Source organism: Pecten maximus, chromosome 11, assembly GCF_902652985.1.
Source record: "Pecten maximus chromosome 11, xPecMax1.1, whole genome shotgun sequence".
Taxonomy (NCBI): domain Eukaryota; kingdom Metazoa; phylum Mollusca; class Bivalvia; order Pectinida; family Pectinidae; genus Pecten; species Pecten maximus.
Window position 1 is genome coordinate 9,141,745 of NC_047025.1, and position 17,015 is coordinate 9,158,759.

Sequence of the window (17,015 nt, forward strand, 5' to 3'; positions counted from 1 at the left end):
ATTACGGTTATACTTACACTATGATGCTATTTATAGCCACACGTGTTGTCTATTTTAGCCACTGGATGTTATGACGGTGACAACAAGTTTTACCCGATTGGAGAATATATGGAACAAGATTGTGAGACGTTCCAGTGTCAACAGCGTGGATACACAGCCAACTTTTACCTTGTTGAAAAAGGTTTGTAAACAAGATGAAAACTTTCCATTGTCTTTTTATTTTGTGATCTCATGATTCCCTAACATTTGTGTTTGTTAAATATGTATTAGATTTTTACATCAGTACTAAAAATAAGGTACGTGCAATTGAATATAGTGAAATAAAAGTAATAAGTAAAATATGTAGTTACCTTAAATTTGAGCATTATTGCATGTATTTGATCGGGGAAGGGTAGAAAAATATTCCAAACATGCATTTACCTTATCACAACACATAGTGTAGTACGAAAGAATAGGATACGGAAACAGGTTGTAGTAACGTATATAAATCCGTTTCCCGACGTCATCTAATTTAAGTTTCACACAATGGCCTAATTACTTAAATCCACCTACACAGTTGTTACCATAATTTGTAAACGTAATTTGAGTGGTTTGATTGAAATATGAATAAACAGATTGGTGCAGGGGTGGGGGTTAATGCTTTTGATTGCACAATATGTCAAACAAACATTTACTTCCTTTAACTGAAAGATTATGTACTTAACAGGTTGTATGTACAAGAACAGGTGTCGTCCTGTCGGATACTCATGGTCCGACTCCGAGAACTGTCGATTCTTTTATTGTACATCCGAGCAGAGTGGCGTTGGAGTAATCGAGTCAGTTGTCAAAGAGATGGACGGTACTGTTATTTTATTTTCGGATAACACTTTAGTGACGTCATACATTTATATCATGATGACGTCACATGATTGTTTTGTTGGTGGGAAACTTACTGTTTGCATAGAAATTAGCCAGTCTTATGGGGGAATAAAGAAATAAAATACTGTCGCTTATTTTCTTATAAATGAATATAATATCGTTATAAAATGCAATATGACAATTGTCGAAAGATTCCCGATAAAACAAATTATTGAACTTGTTAGTTAAATAAATTCTTCATTGTATTGATACTCATGACAGATCTTCTATCATCTATCAAGTAGTTCATAGAAAATTAAAAATATGTCTGCAGATAACATGGGTAATAGATAATATAATCAGTTTGATAATAATTAAATTTACATATCTAAGGAAACATGAACTTATATTCTCAGCACAAGCGATAGTTATCATATAATTGAATATAGAATATTTATCATTTTATTGACTTTATCATACATATATCTGCAATTTCAACATGTTATTTCGTAAAAAAATAAAACCTCTATTCAGGCATTCACGAAGCTTCAACATTATTATGAATAAATATAATTTCAATGTTGTTGACAGGATGTTGGGACAGTCGAAATGAAAAATGCAGAGAACCCGAGGAGACTTGGTATGAAGGTTGCTTTGAAAAGCAATGCATCGTAACGAAGACAAAGAAATATACCGTATTGAAACAGATAGTTATTCTATCTGGTGGTAAGTTCTTATAGTTTGTACATCTTCCCTATAACATTTTAACATTTTCTTAAGTCTTTTTGGTTTTCTTCCCTATTTTTGTTTGTCTCTTGCATCACTGACAAATCTTCAATCTCATGTCATTATTCGGCAAACAATGACTAAATTAGAATGTATTATATAATAATATATTATTAAATAAATAAGTATATTTTGCTTTCTTCCAATTTTTTTATTTACTTTTCGGCCCTAGCATCACTGACAAATCGTCAATTTTATGCCATTATTCGACAAATGGCTAAATTAGTATATTATATAATAATATTTTATTAAATAGATAAGTATTTTGTAAGATATCATAAAACAAATAGTTATATTATATAATAACTTAGTATAAATTAGTATATTTCATGATAATATATAAATTATTACATTAACTTGTGTGTCTTTTGAATATTCTTTTTCCTCTGTGGTTTCACATCTTATTTGTAGTTTGGTGTTATTTAAAGTTTCCTCTGGCGATACCTTAGTTAAATCGTACACGTATATTCTATTGTATTGATATATTATTATGAAAATGTTTCTTAGTACTAACGTTGTTTTGTGTTACCTTCTGATCGGTATAATGATAATTTAACAAACTTAAACGAATACCATTGGAAATAATGTACCTAAGTATCTTCCAGAAACGAAATTTGAAATCAACATTCGACTCTATTTTGTTTATTTACATGCAGAAATATTGTTCGGTTTTGCAGGGTGTGAACAGACAATTGGCAATAAAAAGTTTTGCCACGCCCCCGGCGAAATTTGGAGTGAGGATCGAGAAGATATGTGCCAACAAATGCAGTGTCAAGTCAAGAAAAACGTTTACATCTCGAATCCATTAAAACCATGTAAGTAGTACTGAAATATTTAGAAGCAGTTATCCATTTCATATAAATGTAAATAATATAATCTGCCAGTTATAGCGAATTCCCTGATTTTATATTTTTGAAATGTAATTTGCCCTGGATTGTTGTTTTTTTTAGTTTTTGTTTTTTGTTTTTTTTTACTGCCTTAGTTGGAAATCAGTTGAGCTGTCGCTGTCATAATGGTGTTGAAAAAAAGGACAATCAGGGTTCTACCATTTCACAATAACATATTAACTATCGTTTCATTTTAAGACATGACTAGTGCATTTTCATATAAAAAATAGTGCTTATGACTTAGTCACCTGGGCGCTTAAATGTTACTTGAATTAGGATCGCGAACGTGCTTGAATTAATCTTTTTTTTAAAAACCAGCTCAACTACTGATGTTTGGGGAGTAAAAAGTTATCAAAAACCATGATGTTTGTTTTAAAGGGTATTTATTATATTTGATTGATTGGTAAATACGATTTGTGGCATAAATTGAAAATGGCGCAAAAAATGACTGCCCCTATTTGATTATGTCTGCATATTTAAATACCGACAAAATTTTATTTTTTCTGGATGGTTAGATATTTTTTAAAAGATTTTATGAAAATCGTCTCGCCATGTCTCGCAAAAACAACCTACTATGACTTTTTTTTATATGATATGAACACTCAAGATGTCAAAGTTATGTAAAAGGTTACATTAAACGAGAAACGATACAATATTTGCGACACCAGATTCGCCAGGTTACTGTATGCCATAACAAGAAATGTCGTGTGTAAGCTGCAAGCGCCAAAATGGCAGCTCCGGCTGTATGCTCTAAAGGGAGTTGAAAAGGCTACGGCGGGTAATAATTTGTAAATAGCTTTTCGACTTTATTACTGTGATATGCTGGTATATAATATTTTCATTATCATTAATTACACAACCTTTAACAAGAACGTCAATGACACACGAAAGGTCAAAATACAGAAATACAGCACTGTAATCACTCAACGACCGGTATTTGTTTCTGCTGTGACTGTCTCCCTTTACATAACAAACCCTTCTTGAAATTAGAACTTGAAAAAAGGTTTATCGTACATACACATTAATTCTGATTATGAAAATCATTACAGAAATACAAATAAACAACATGCTAAATATACTTTTTACTTTCAGTGTGCCGCGATATAGAGGGAAATTGCCACGATTCTGGAGATGTTAATTTCGATGCCAAGGTAAATGGTGAAGTCCTTCGCAACTGCAAGTGTAAAATAAGAAACAAGAAAATCAACTACAACTGCAAAGGATAGACTCCAATATTTTCTTTTCTGTAATCAACAAACAACCGATATACTTTAGTACTGTATTCTACATTTATCTTTCAATAAAAAAGTTGTCTATTTCTTCACAAACGACTACAGTTTTTATTTGTTGTTATTGATATCAACTGATTCGTTTTAATAAAATAAAAGTTTATTTACAACAATTGCTAAATAAGTTAAATGACGTAACATGAGTCATTCTTGTTGGTCTGGATGAAAGCGCGTGAGGAAAAAAAACACGTGGTCCAGCAGGTGACCCCTTTACATGTCCATGTCCGATCAGGGAATCGAACCGCGGCCTCCTAGATGAAAGGCAAGATTGTTACGAAGACATTCAATCTAAGCTTTTGGTGTCAAGGGAAGGGAATAATATTGGTATGCTAACGAAATCGTAAGACTAACGCAAAATCAATAAAAATTAGCATAATCTTAGCTGAGGCATTTGAAAACGAGAGTGAGAACAGAAGTTCCGGTGGGATAAACGTATTCTGACATCAAGGTCATATCCGGTTGAGTCCCGTTCTCAAAACGAGTATTACCATGGGACAACGGGATCACTAGGTATAGCAACACGTTTTTAACACGTGTGACCTCATATCGCTCAAAGAAAGAGAAGATTTTCAAATGAGTTCATAATCTCCAAGGTTTAAACAACAGTAGTGATATACAGCTAAATATGAACAACAAATGTAGACACCCTATTGAGACCGTTAAAAAAAAGGACAAGGAGATTAAAACCAGGATCCGTGTATAGGAAACCACACTCCTACTCAAACATCCATTTTGATCTCAGAGTCAAACATTTTAGTTGGTAAATCTGATATCAAAATTAACATATGTCCTTGATTGGAAAGGAATTTCGGAAAGACTTAAAGTGATATATTTTTTTTCAATGTTGAGGTTTCCTATTTCAAACCGATATTTTTATTATTTAAGAGAGTGTAAAAGAAGTTAGTTCAGCACATATTTCATAATTGAGAATGAGAGTGGTTTTGTGAATACGCGCCCTGGTGGTCCGTTTAACAGGAAGGTGAATGTATAACAGGAAATGAAAAAGCTATCAAACAAAAAGGAGAGTCACCAACCGGAAGCGGAACAAGATTGTATCGTAAGCTGCCATGTTTTCGTACTGATTGACCTATTATAGCTGTTGACGATGTCACTTGTGATTACTGTTACATTTCTAAAAGTAGCTCTTAAAGTTTGTGTCATAATTCGTTTTATGTTATGAGGAATCAAAATGGCTAATTACAATGCCGTACATATTATGATATATCAGACATCTCGATAGATTATATAAGGTGTTTTCGATTACTAGGACTGGATACAGGCCGAATAACGCCATGTCGAACGAGTTGTCTCCCTTCCTCCAATTTCAAAAGTATCTTGCCTCCTGATTTCTTTCATACTGACATGACATCGACTTTATCGTTAATGCCATGTCTGTGATGCATCAGAATTCAAGACACACAATGCATATTAAAATAACTATCGGGGTATGTTTGACCTGTAGTTATTTAAATGATACACATATATTCCGACCATAAGTTTTTTGTCATCTTGAAACAAAATTCCATATTGCGTATATTATCTATAGTAAGTTGGTTTTTTTAATTGCTACTTTTAACATTAATGTTTTTACTTTCTTTCCACATGTAAGATTAAAAAACAAAAACCCAGAACAATGTATACTGTAGTTAGAATATGTAATCCAAAGTTATTATAATACCAAGATTTAACGCAGAGCGTTACAGAAAACGCATGGTGTGAATAACTAGATATGTGTGAATAACTAGAAATGTGTGAATAACTAGATATGTGTTATTATCAATTAAGGAGTTTTTCAACATGATAACGTTTTCGAAGTCATAATCATGTTTCTAAAACTATTTACACATGATCTACACACGTGAACTATATAATTATTTGTTTATTTAATTAAACCTTGCACCGCCCATTAACAACACACGCGATTAGCTTAATGTATTGCATCAGGTTATTTTATGTGAAATGTAAAATTAAACCTGAACATGAAGTTTGTAACTAAGTTAATAAATATCTATTTTGTTCCTACCAGAGGAGTGGGCGATTGGTTTTGTTTGGTTTTGTTTAACGACCTTTTAACAGCCAGGGTCATTTAAGGACGTGCCAGGTTTTGGAGGTGGAGGAAAGCCGTAGTACCCGGAGAAAAACCACCGGCCTACGGTCAGTACCTGGCAACTGCCCCACGTAGGTTTCGAACTCGCAACCCAGAGGTGGAGGGCTAGTGATAAAGTGTCGGGACACCTTAACCACTCGGCCACCGCGGCCCCAGGAGTGGGCGAAGAGCAAAGAATAAACAAAGCGGGCATATTCAAACAAGACGTTGCAATGGCCATGTCATTTTAACTTACCTTCAAATGTTACTTTTTTAGTACGGAAATATATTTCAAATCAATGTCTTTGCTACTAAATTATCCTGCCAAATCGAAATGGCATTCATATCAACTATCAATGCAATCGCTCAGAGATTTATTCCGCATTATCGTGACGACATAATCTGACTAATGATCATCCACTTCAAGTGATAGTTTAACAAGCATACAAGATATATTTTAATATTAATATTAATATTTTTTTTTTTATAAAAAATTTTGTTTATTCCATTGTATGCAGTTAAGCATTCATAGTTAATATGAATGCCACAAGAAAATGGCAGATGACGCTTTTTTCATATACAGTTGACATTAATTATTGTTATAAATTCCAGAGAATAACCCTACCATAATTATATGAGACGTGTGCGATGTGTCGTATACAAATACATACATATGTACGGAATTAATGTCCAGTGTTTTCGGTGAAATGATTGACAACTCTGATAACACAATTAAACTGACCTTTCGATTTCCTATTATTCTCTTAAGGCGATTATCTTGTCGGAAACAATATTATTCCTCAAAATGAAAATGTTGCTTGTCATATATCACAAAACAGCGTATAATTACATTGTTGAAATGTTTTAACGTGTCGCTTAAATGACTATACCCATCGTGTCAACTTATCAAAAACGTCAGGTTACTTGTCAACGCTACACTTACAGTGGCTAGACTTCACGCTAATTTTGACAAGTTAAATATATCCGTTTTCACCAGATTATTTACTCAAAACATATCTCGTTATCATTCTAGAGGTAGGGGGGAGTGCCTATACACTATTAAATGGTACACACGTCATTTTTCCTTTTCCAATATTTTTTTTTGCTATTCACAAGTTTGATTCCGATTTTGTCCTTTTGTATGGCTGTCCCGTCACCTCGTCCGTCTGCTACTATTAGCATACAAACATGTCAGACAATCTTATTCCTTATTTTGATTAAGTTTTTGAACCACGATTTCTTCCAAGATCATACACAGCATATTGTAATCAACGTCAGCTTCCTTAGATGTCTTCCTACAAATACTATGTTTACGAAGACGAGTTATATTCTGCACAGAAACTATATATCAATATTCCTAATACTACAATTCAATAAACATGGACAGCTCGCCTATAGCTACGAGAGGTAATACTTAACAATATCTAAGATTCGGCTAATAAGGGATACAGAGAAAAGACCCTCGGACTTGGCAAATACACACGGGGTATAGAAGAGAATCCATCGGAATCATATGTGTATAGCAGAGTTTGTTTGATAGGTTTAGCGCCCGTCAACAGCCAGGGCCATTTTGAGGCGAGATATCATTGTAGTAGTTGGTGACTACCTCATTGAAAATCATGCTGGAGGTCCGTCGCATGCTTTCCAGAGCAACTGGGGTAAATTGTCTTGCCAAAAGACACAACCACAACAATAAAGACCGTTTCTCAGCTTTCCGAAAAACAAACTGACACAGGTAGGGAGCGTCGAACCACACATCCGGGATCTTTACCTGAGGTGACGTGGTCGTGACTCTACCGAACTGTATTAGGGCCACGGTAAAGCAGAGAAACCTACGGGCCCGGCTAGCACAGGGTATACAAAGTAGCAGAGACAGCCTCCGGTTCGGTTAATACAGGGTATAGCAAAGAGACTTATCGGGCTCGGCTAATACGGGGTATGGCAGAGAGACCAACGGGCTCGGCTAATACAGGTTATGGCAGAGAGTCTTATCGGGCTCGGCTAATACGGGGTATGGCAGAGAGATCCCCGGGTTCAACGAAGTTCATTCCGGCTTTGTATTGCATCAACAAACCGACGTGTATTTTTCTTTATTGTTCTCAAACCATTTACATAAACCGCATTGTTAGTAGTATATATATGCGTTTTATACCGATCTAGTGGCTTTATTTCCCTGTCCAATGGATTGGTCCGTTGGTAATACAGCTGCGATATATGTGTGTGTAATACAGAGATTCGAATTCGGAATCATAAGAAAAAAGTCGTAATTACGTAAAAATGTCCTAAAAATATGTTTTTAATGTACCGTACAAGCTTATTTTGTCTTCGTGATCCTATTCCAAAGGTATGAAAAAAGAAAAACATTTTGCATGTAATTATGATATAATATTAATTATTTCGGTTTCAGGCAGGTAGTATGGTAAAACGAAATCCAGATAGGTAATATGAAACCATATCACATGCCTAAAACCTAAATAACGAATATGTCATACTAGTAAACCTATTTCAAATTAAATCTTGTGAAAATGATAAAACATATTCAATCACAAGAAAAACATGTAATAAATGTTTGCCTCGCCTGTCCCACATTGTCAGTATACATATTAGGCGTGTAAATATCGATATATTGCAAAATAAGTCGCAACCCTACTAATTCTCAAAAATCACCTAAATCTGTAAATTTTGTAGAGTCACTGAACCATACATGCTGGATGATATTCCGTAAATGTTGCCTCCGTCATACATTGTAACATAAAAGTTATACCATGCTCTCATTTCGCGACTTCGTCGAAGGTGAGACAAAAATCATTATCAAAATAACGCGTGTGTTTTTGCAAATACATGTGCATGACTTGATATTGCCTGTGCGTGACTTCATATTACGTGCTTGTGACTTAATATTACGTGCGCGTAACCTTATATTACGTGTGTGTGGCTTTATACAGTATTGCATGCGCTTAATTGAATGTTAATGCGCGTGACTTTATATTACATGCTCATGACTTTATATTACATGCTTGTGACTTTATATTACATGCGTGTGACTTAATATTACATGCGCGTGACTTCATATTACATGCGCGCGACTTAATATTGCATAAACGTGACTTCATAGTACATGCAGGAAACTTTATATTAAGTGCGCGTGACTTCATATTACATGCACGTGACTTCATATATGACGTGCACGTGACTTTAAATTACCCGTAAAGAGTGAGAATATAGAAAATCGTAGCTGGGCGATTTGCCAGACAATAAGCAATGACACAAATCTGTATTGTTCATACAACGTATGGACCGTATAGTACTATACATTTACAATGTACATACACTATTATACGGATATAATTGCAGATTCAGAATTATTATGTTCATATATCAATTACGATTATTCTAATCATATCAGCTCTAGATGTATTCAAATTTGGACATGTCAGTGTAAAATTAGAATATTCGATATATAAGCTTTCATGTCAATATTGCAACGACAAACTTCAGATTGTGGTCCTAAATGCGTTAAGATCTAGGGCCTAGAATGTATTAGACTATAATATCAAGATGTTTCAAGATATAGTTTAATATTTAAAGACTTTGGCCTTGATGTTACAGTTAATTACGCAATTACTTAAAATTGCCTACAATATCAAGCCCTCTCAATTGTCAAACAGTTGTAGGTCCGTATGTAATACTGTACACATTATCCCACACACACTTGCTCCCTGCTGATACTCCGTCGAGGCAGACTTGCTGATAGACAGGTGTATAAATAAAGACTAGCCTTAGAGCGTGCTAGGATAGTATACTAGTCTATGACAGGATCAAATGTCAGAGTATATTTGATACCTAACATACCCCATGGCACGTGAATACACATATTGGTGACAACTGTATATTATAATCAGATACGGACGAATGATCAAGATCATAAAAAATAGTTATTCAAAGACTGGCAAGTTTAATACTTAAAATTAAAAAGACCTTCCAGAATTTTCTATTATATTTACAAGCAATATACCTATAAAACATTATAAACTTCCAAATAAATTATTTTGAGTATTTTTTTTCCAATATGAAAGAAAATATTAATATATATATGAATATAGTCCTTATTTAAAAAGCGACCGAAGCTTGCACACGTTAAGTTGTTCTGATCAGTATCGATGAACCGCCATTTAGAGATAGATTTTTTGAAGTAGATTATGTCGTGGGGTACTACGATTGATAGCCGTGGACCCAAAGTCCAATACCATGGCACATGTGTTAATTTCCCAACCCACCATAGTGCCTGTTATATCTAAACGTAATCAAAACTAATGTTTGATTACTCTTAACAGCTCATTGTGTCCCCATAATACGTACGTCAGATAGTCTCAAGATCAAAACATTCGTGTTGTTTTCTGTGACGTCACTCAGTTCTCAGAGGGTGTCAGTAAATACAGGTACATGTAGACGAGCGTATCGAAGCCGCACTATTTTCCAGGGGGCTTATTAAAGAAACATCTCTGACGCAATGAAATCTTATCATCAGATTGTGTCAATTTGTTTCTGACATGTAACAATCAGAATAATGTTATATTCTATTTTAAATTGATAATTTTGATCTATACAATTTTCTTATTTATACATTTTTATCCAGTTTTCAATCTATCAAATATGTCTGATTTGAACTTTGATTGTGTCATTTTTATTTGTCAATATCCTTCTTTTGATGCTCATATTTCAATTGCAAGAGAAATCAATATCAACAAAAAAACATAGGAGCCGTATTGGAAAATAAGTATCATTATCATGATGAAATGTATTACGCGTATCGGCTAACATTGACTAATGTCATAATAAAATACCCGTATCCATGAATACTTGGTGATCGTCCTTTATTTATTGAGATATCTATTTCCCAAAGTTTTGCTAATCATTTGCTTGTTTGTTTACTTGATTGACCGTCCAGTAAGCAATCGGGGTAATTTTGAGGCGGGGTCTCCTTAAAGTAGATGCTGAAAATATCACTGAACAGCATACGGGACGCCGTCGTATGCTTCACAGAGGCCGACCCGTTGGAGGAAAGTGTCTTATCCAAGAACAACACAGGACTGCTTTCGTGTTATCAGTTTTCTACTAAACCCAAAACAGCCCTGTGTAGGAATAAAACCCCACATCTCGGATCATCGCCTAAGGTTGCGTGAGTCCGACCAGGAAACATAACGAGTCTGTGTCAGATTCAGTATAAATGGCAGGAACAGAGAACAAACTGACTGGTCCGTGTTGCAATGATTGTGTCCTTGGGCAAGACATGTTCCCCTTATTGATGTGGATGGCATACGACGGGCATCCTGTATGTTGTTCAGTGAGGTAGTCACCAGCTACTACAAGGAATATCCGCCTTAAAAATAAACCTAGCGGTCCACGGGGCGATAAACGCAAGAAACAAATGCTAAACAATGAAAAGCAATCGGTATGTTTACTCTTTACTCCATATTGTTAATATAAGTGTCTAGATATTTTGTATTACAAAACAATTTTATTCGGATATATTGCAACCCCGTGTGAGACCTTTTTAGCTTGATCTGGACATGTACAGAACCCTTACTTAATTGGTATATTCCCAATAGTAATCTTCTACCACTATATTCGATTATTAATTATCTCTCATGTCGACAAAGTATATCCATAAATTATAAATTATCATAAATTTAGGATAATTAATTAGTAAAGTCAAATATACAATGTATGTATCTAATGCGCGTTATAAATGAGCCGACCTCTCTTGATTTATGGCTTAACCTATTTAATTCGAAGTTGGGCTGTAATATAATACCACCAACGCAAGCCAATTTAATATCAGTTCAAAGAACATCTTGTCCGCATGCTATGTCGACAAACCCCCACAATATTTCAACGCGGTTTAATATGTTTGTTGTAAGTTGTGTGACATTTCGGTGTTTAACCACTGCGATAACATTGTTGATATTGTTTAGTTGACGTACATTGTTATAAATGACTGGTTTACATTAGAGGATGATCCCGATGATACAATGATCCGACGAACTGTCATTGTTTGTTGGAGTTAATTAGAAAACCTCCTACACACAATGCTTTGTCAGATGACAACTCGGGAGGCCTCTACGTCCATGACAGGGGACAGTTCAACAAGGGTAGGGGGCATAGTTGTATATATAGCGATGCAGTCATCATACAGGTTCTAATTATGAAATATTTAACAGCTATTAATAATACTTTTCCTCAGAACCTTGTCTTTCCCTCTGGAATATTTTCATGGTTTATCTATGTCCATAACATTGAAAAGATACTCCAGCACACCGATATAGTCAGTTTAAGCTTAAAGGTTTTGGTTTGGTTTATTTTGTTTAACGTCCTATTAACAGCTAAGGTCATTTAAGGACGGCCTCCCATGCGTGCGACATGCATGCGTGTGGTGAGTGCGTATTTGTGTTTTGGGAGGCTGCGGTATGTTCGTGTTAAGTCTCCTTGTGATAGGCGGAACTTCTGCCGATTTATAGTGCTACCTCACTGAAGCATACTGCCGAAGACACCCAGCAACACACCCCACCCGGTCACATTATACTGACAACGGGCGAACCAGTCGTCCCACTCCTAATATGCTGAGCGCTAAGTAGGAGTAGCAACTACCATTTTTAAAGACTCTGGTATGTCTCGGCCTGGGAACAGAACCCAAAGCCTTCCTCACAGGGGCGAACGCTCAACTAAAGGCCAAAAGTGAGGCATTGTCAAGGGAGACATTAGGAAGAAGAAAGTTGTTAAGAAAGAAGCGAGAAGATAAGATCCCAGGTACAATTCTAACGCCCTACCTGTAGGGCAGAAGCTTAAAGGAATCGACCCAATACGAATGAACAAGTTTGTATGTTTGTGGATTTTTGTTCTTACTGGCTACACCTGCACATAAACGCAGTGATATGTACCCACTTTCCACATGGGCGACTTATTCAAAATATGAAAAGATGAATTTTTAATTACAAAACGTTTATATCAGGATAACTTGAATATATTTTTTATGTTATGGGTCTTTAATACACAAAAAATCGGAGTGTAATTTAAATAAATAGTGATTTAAATGACTATACACAATCCTTGTGGAAGCCCACTCTCATATTTTCAGATTTTTTCTCTTTTTGAAATTATTTCGCCGCTTGACTAAGCAGGCAATTTAAAGCGACGTTAAAAACGGCGACGTCCTTTCTTAACGTTGTGTGTAGATACAATTTTTCTTTAATAAAAATGCTTGTTACAAACAAGATGTAATATCTAAATAATTCAAAGAATAATAACGATACAACAGAAGTTAACAGTTGTTGTTTGCACGTCAAATAAATAAATGCTTTAACAAAGCATGCACTTTAAGTATATTTTTCATCGGCCGAATTTTGAAAATTCTTATATTATCACAATACCTTGTAAGCAAAGAGGAGACATTTTGCGAGGAAATTATGAAAATGACGATAATCCTGTCTATAGATCTTCAATCTGTCAAATTTTCGCGATTTATTATCCTCTCTTCGAAAACATCAGAAACACAACTCATTAACAGCGTGTTAACTAATTGTTACTGTATTTGTGTTACAGTATGTCGTGTGTGGTTGTTTATTCTTTACAACTTAACGAATTTTGAACTTGAACATTCAAACACAAATGAGTAACGACACTTAAAAGCTATTTCTAAAGAGATTATATATACATACAAATTTAAACCATGCATAGGGTTTCTGTTCGCTGTGATATCATGCTGATATCGGCGTAGTATGGACAGGACCAACAGCTAATTGGCACAAAGAAGTAGAATTGTCTCTTCTTATTATACACCCACATGAGTTATCAGCTAGGCTGGAGATACAAGGCCTCGTCTTATATTTCCACGGAAAGAGTTTTTAATAGGAGAACTGACACACATATTTTTGAAATAGCTACATAGCTAAAATGATTGCCATTATATTGCTAGCTTAGACCTTTCCTATGATAACCTTTGCGGTGAACACAAAGGAATTTTTTTAATGTGGTATGCATTAAAAACATAATAAACTGGTTTTTTTACAAACTTCCTGATAATATACAAGTTTACGAGCCTCTAAAAAACACATCACTTACAAATTAGTTTTGAAGAAAAACATCGCATTTGTTTTCTTTTCTCTAAAACGTTTAAGTACAGTGACTGTAACCGATATCGTTCAGATCTATATTCCTTTTCACATAAATCTTGTGCAGGTTCTTAGCTCCATACTATTTTTGAATGAGTGATGTACGAAACTTGCTTAATTTTTTTTTTTTTTAAATTGATAGAGGTCAAATAATTTTATTCAGTGGTGAAATGAATACCACAGTTTTATAAGCGTAGTCTAAAAACTCTAGTGTATATAATCAAATTAGGGGCAGTAACAACAACAACAACAACAACAACAACAACAACAACAACAACACAGAAGAAGAAGAAGAAGAAGAAGAAGAAGAAGAAGAAAAACAACAACAACAACAAGACAAGAAGAAAACTAAGACGAACAAAAAGAAGAACAAAAAAAAGAGAAGAAGCAGCAACAACAAGAACACAGTAGTAGCATCAACAACAACAATGATAACATCAACAACGGTAATAACAACATCATAAACAAAAACAACAGCACATCACTAGCAACAACAACAACAGCAGCTACGGTAACAACAAAAATAGCATTAGCAACAATATTATCAGCAACAACAACAACAACACAGCAACGATAACAACACAGTAGTAGCTTCAACAACGATAACATCAACAACGGTAACAACTATAGCATAAACAACAGTATCAACAAAAACAACAGCACAACACTAGCAACATCAACAACAGCACATCACTAGCAACAACGACAACAGCAGCTACAGTAACAAGAAAAATAACACCAGCAACAACAACGACAATAACACAGTAACAGCATCAACAACGATAACATCGACAACGATAACAACAACAACAACAACAACAGCAGTATAAACAACAGCGCAGCACCGGTAACAACAAAAATAGAACCAGCAACAACTTTGTCAACAACAACAACAACACAGCAACGACAATAATACAGAAGTAGCATCAACAACAACGATACCATAAAAACGGTAATATTGCAACAGCAACAACACAGTAGCAACATAACAGCAGCAACAACAACGGAAGGAAAAAGGCGTTTTATTTAAATAAGTCACGATTATGATTCCATTTCATCCCAAAGATGTCAATCAGAAACACATTACAGATTGATACGGATATAGCCTTGAAAAAAAAGATAAAAGAGAGTAAGACCAGGTATCCCAGCATACTAAACGTCTCCATCCGTTGGTCTTCATCTCAAAATCACGTGGTTTGAGTTTTCACCCTTTCATTGTACACTATTCAATGATTTGTTGACTTATGTATATTACGCTTGAATTTCCTTTATATCTTCCCAAGTTGATATATAAAATATTTCACCATCACTGTGTGACTTGACAGAAATATCTCAACTAGAGGGTTAAAAGTGTTGCCGATACTTTGGGTCAATTAAACCTACATATATTTACTCTGGCTACCAATATCGCCATCATAGTAAAGTGTGTTACAAAATGATGACGTTACGTGATCGTAATACGCATAGAGTGATGACGTGTCTCATTGTGAGTGATGACGATTTCGAATGAAGTTACTAGTAAGAACACATATTTATCTTTACCCTCCCAAAAACGAAAACGTGCCTATTAATCTTGGAAGAAAGTGTTGACGCGTTGGTATTTCTCTATCGCAACACTTAATCTACACTGTATCGACAGCTCTTCTACGCATGCGTAAATCCCTATACAAGCAGGTGTTGTCTCCTAATAACATTGAAGTTGCTACTAATACTTGAATGTTTGACAGTTAGCATTCGACCCAATTATAGATACATAAGCGTAATTACCGGGCTATATAACATCCTGTAACTCTCCGAGAACAAGGTGTTATAACTCATAAAACGGGCAGGGTGCCATTGGATCCAATTAATCACGGTATATAGGTAGGGGCAACTGTGTGATAATCAGACCGCGCGCCTCACATCTGGCCCGGGTCGATGATATACACAGAACAAATGGGAATAAACTACATTACATATTGTATCACTTTACGCTTTAGACTTTAGAATCTATCAAGTGCGTTTTGTTAATCGGTAAATAGGATGCTTATCTTTTCAAATTCTTTTTGATGATTTTAATTTATGGCTTTCGACAAAAACACTCAATATCATCGCTTATCTATTCGGCAATCCGGTACGGTTTTTAGTTAAACGTTGAAATAATTCTTTTGCGCGTGCGACCTCTATGATATTTCCAATATATTTTAGAGATATACACAGTTATATTGCAGTACTTAATCTCCCATAATCAGCTATACCGTTCGCCTTTGTATAACCTGTTTGTGATGTAAGCATTTAATCATCATTTGAATTTCATGTTGGTTGGGTGGGTAGCATTAACGTTGATATGATAACAGGCGCGTTAAAACACAACGGCAGTCATTTCGATTTATTTCCCTGGTAGTTGAAAGACACGTTCTGTCAGATAAACTCTCAAATCGCTGTACGGAAATGTGTCTAGAAGAGAGGATCATACATGGAACTTTATATTAGCCGTGATTTTAGTTTAGATATTACCAAAAAATGATTAATCAAATCATATCATCTGATATAACGCGACAAATGGTATATGAATCCACGTTTTCTATCTCGTGTGATGTAACCTTTTCACCTTCGGTGACCTTCAGCTAGAAAAAAAAACATTACTATATCACATTCGCCCTCCAGGGGTTTGATAATGGCTGTAAGACTAACCCGGATTCGTTTTTGTCTTCACTCATGTTATGCTGTTCAAAAGCACGTTCATAAAATCTGCATACAGGGTCACATGAGGACGGGTGTCGTGGAAACACTCAAAAGAACACAAAGCGCAGGGAGAAGAAGCAAGCAGGAGAGAAGAAAAAAAGAGAGAAGCAGAGCAGTTTTTTTTCTATCCTAAAATTAAATGCAGAGAAAATGGCCCCGGTTCGACAAAGATATGCTTCAGTGACTTCCTTCTATAATAATGTATACTCTTCGTCACCGTCGACCTGGTTTTTGTAAT

General features: G+C 35.1%; 1 protein-coding gene across 1 annotated transcript; it reads left to right on the forward strand.

Moving 5' to 3' along the window:
• Positions 1–64: 64 nt before the first annotated feature.
• Positions 65–3,838, forward strand: LOC117337375. Its single transcript, XM_033898343.1, has 5 exons — positions 65–181; positions 707–838; positions 1,429–1,563; positions 2,301–2,438; positions 3,603–3,838. The coding sequence occupies exons 1-5, from the start codon at positions 109–111 to the stop codon at positions 3,734–3,736; spliced, it is 612 nt and encodes a 203-aa protein (XP_033754234.1). The 5' UTR covers positions 65–108; the 3' UTR covers positions 3,737–3,838.
• Positions 3,839–17,015: the final 13,177 nt, after the last annotated feature.

What these genes read in the sequence shown, in the direction of transcription:
- LOC117337375 (XM_033898343.1), top strand. Translation starts at nt 109, where the DNA reads ATGGAACAAGATTGTGAGACGTTCCAGTGTCAACAGCGTGGATACACA. An exon ending in CTTTTACCTTGTTGAAAAAG is followed by an intron (nt 182 to 706) that starts GTTTGTAAACAA and finishes TGTACTTAACAG; the next exon opens with GTTGTATGTACAAGAACAGG. An exon ending in AGTTGTCAAAGAGATGGACG is followed by an intron (nt 839 to 1,428) that starts GTACTGTTATTT and finishes TGTTGTTGACAG; the next exon opens with GATGTTGGGACAGTCGAAAT.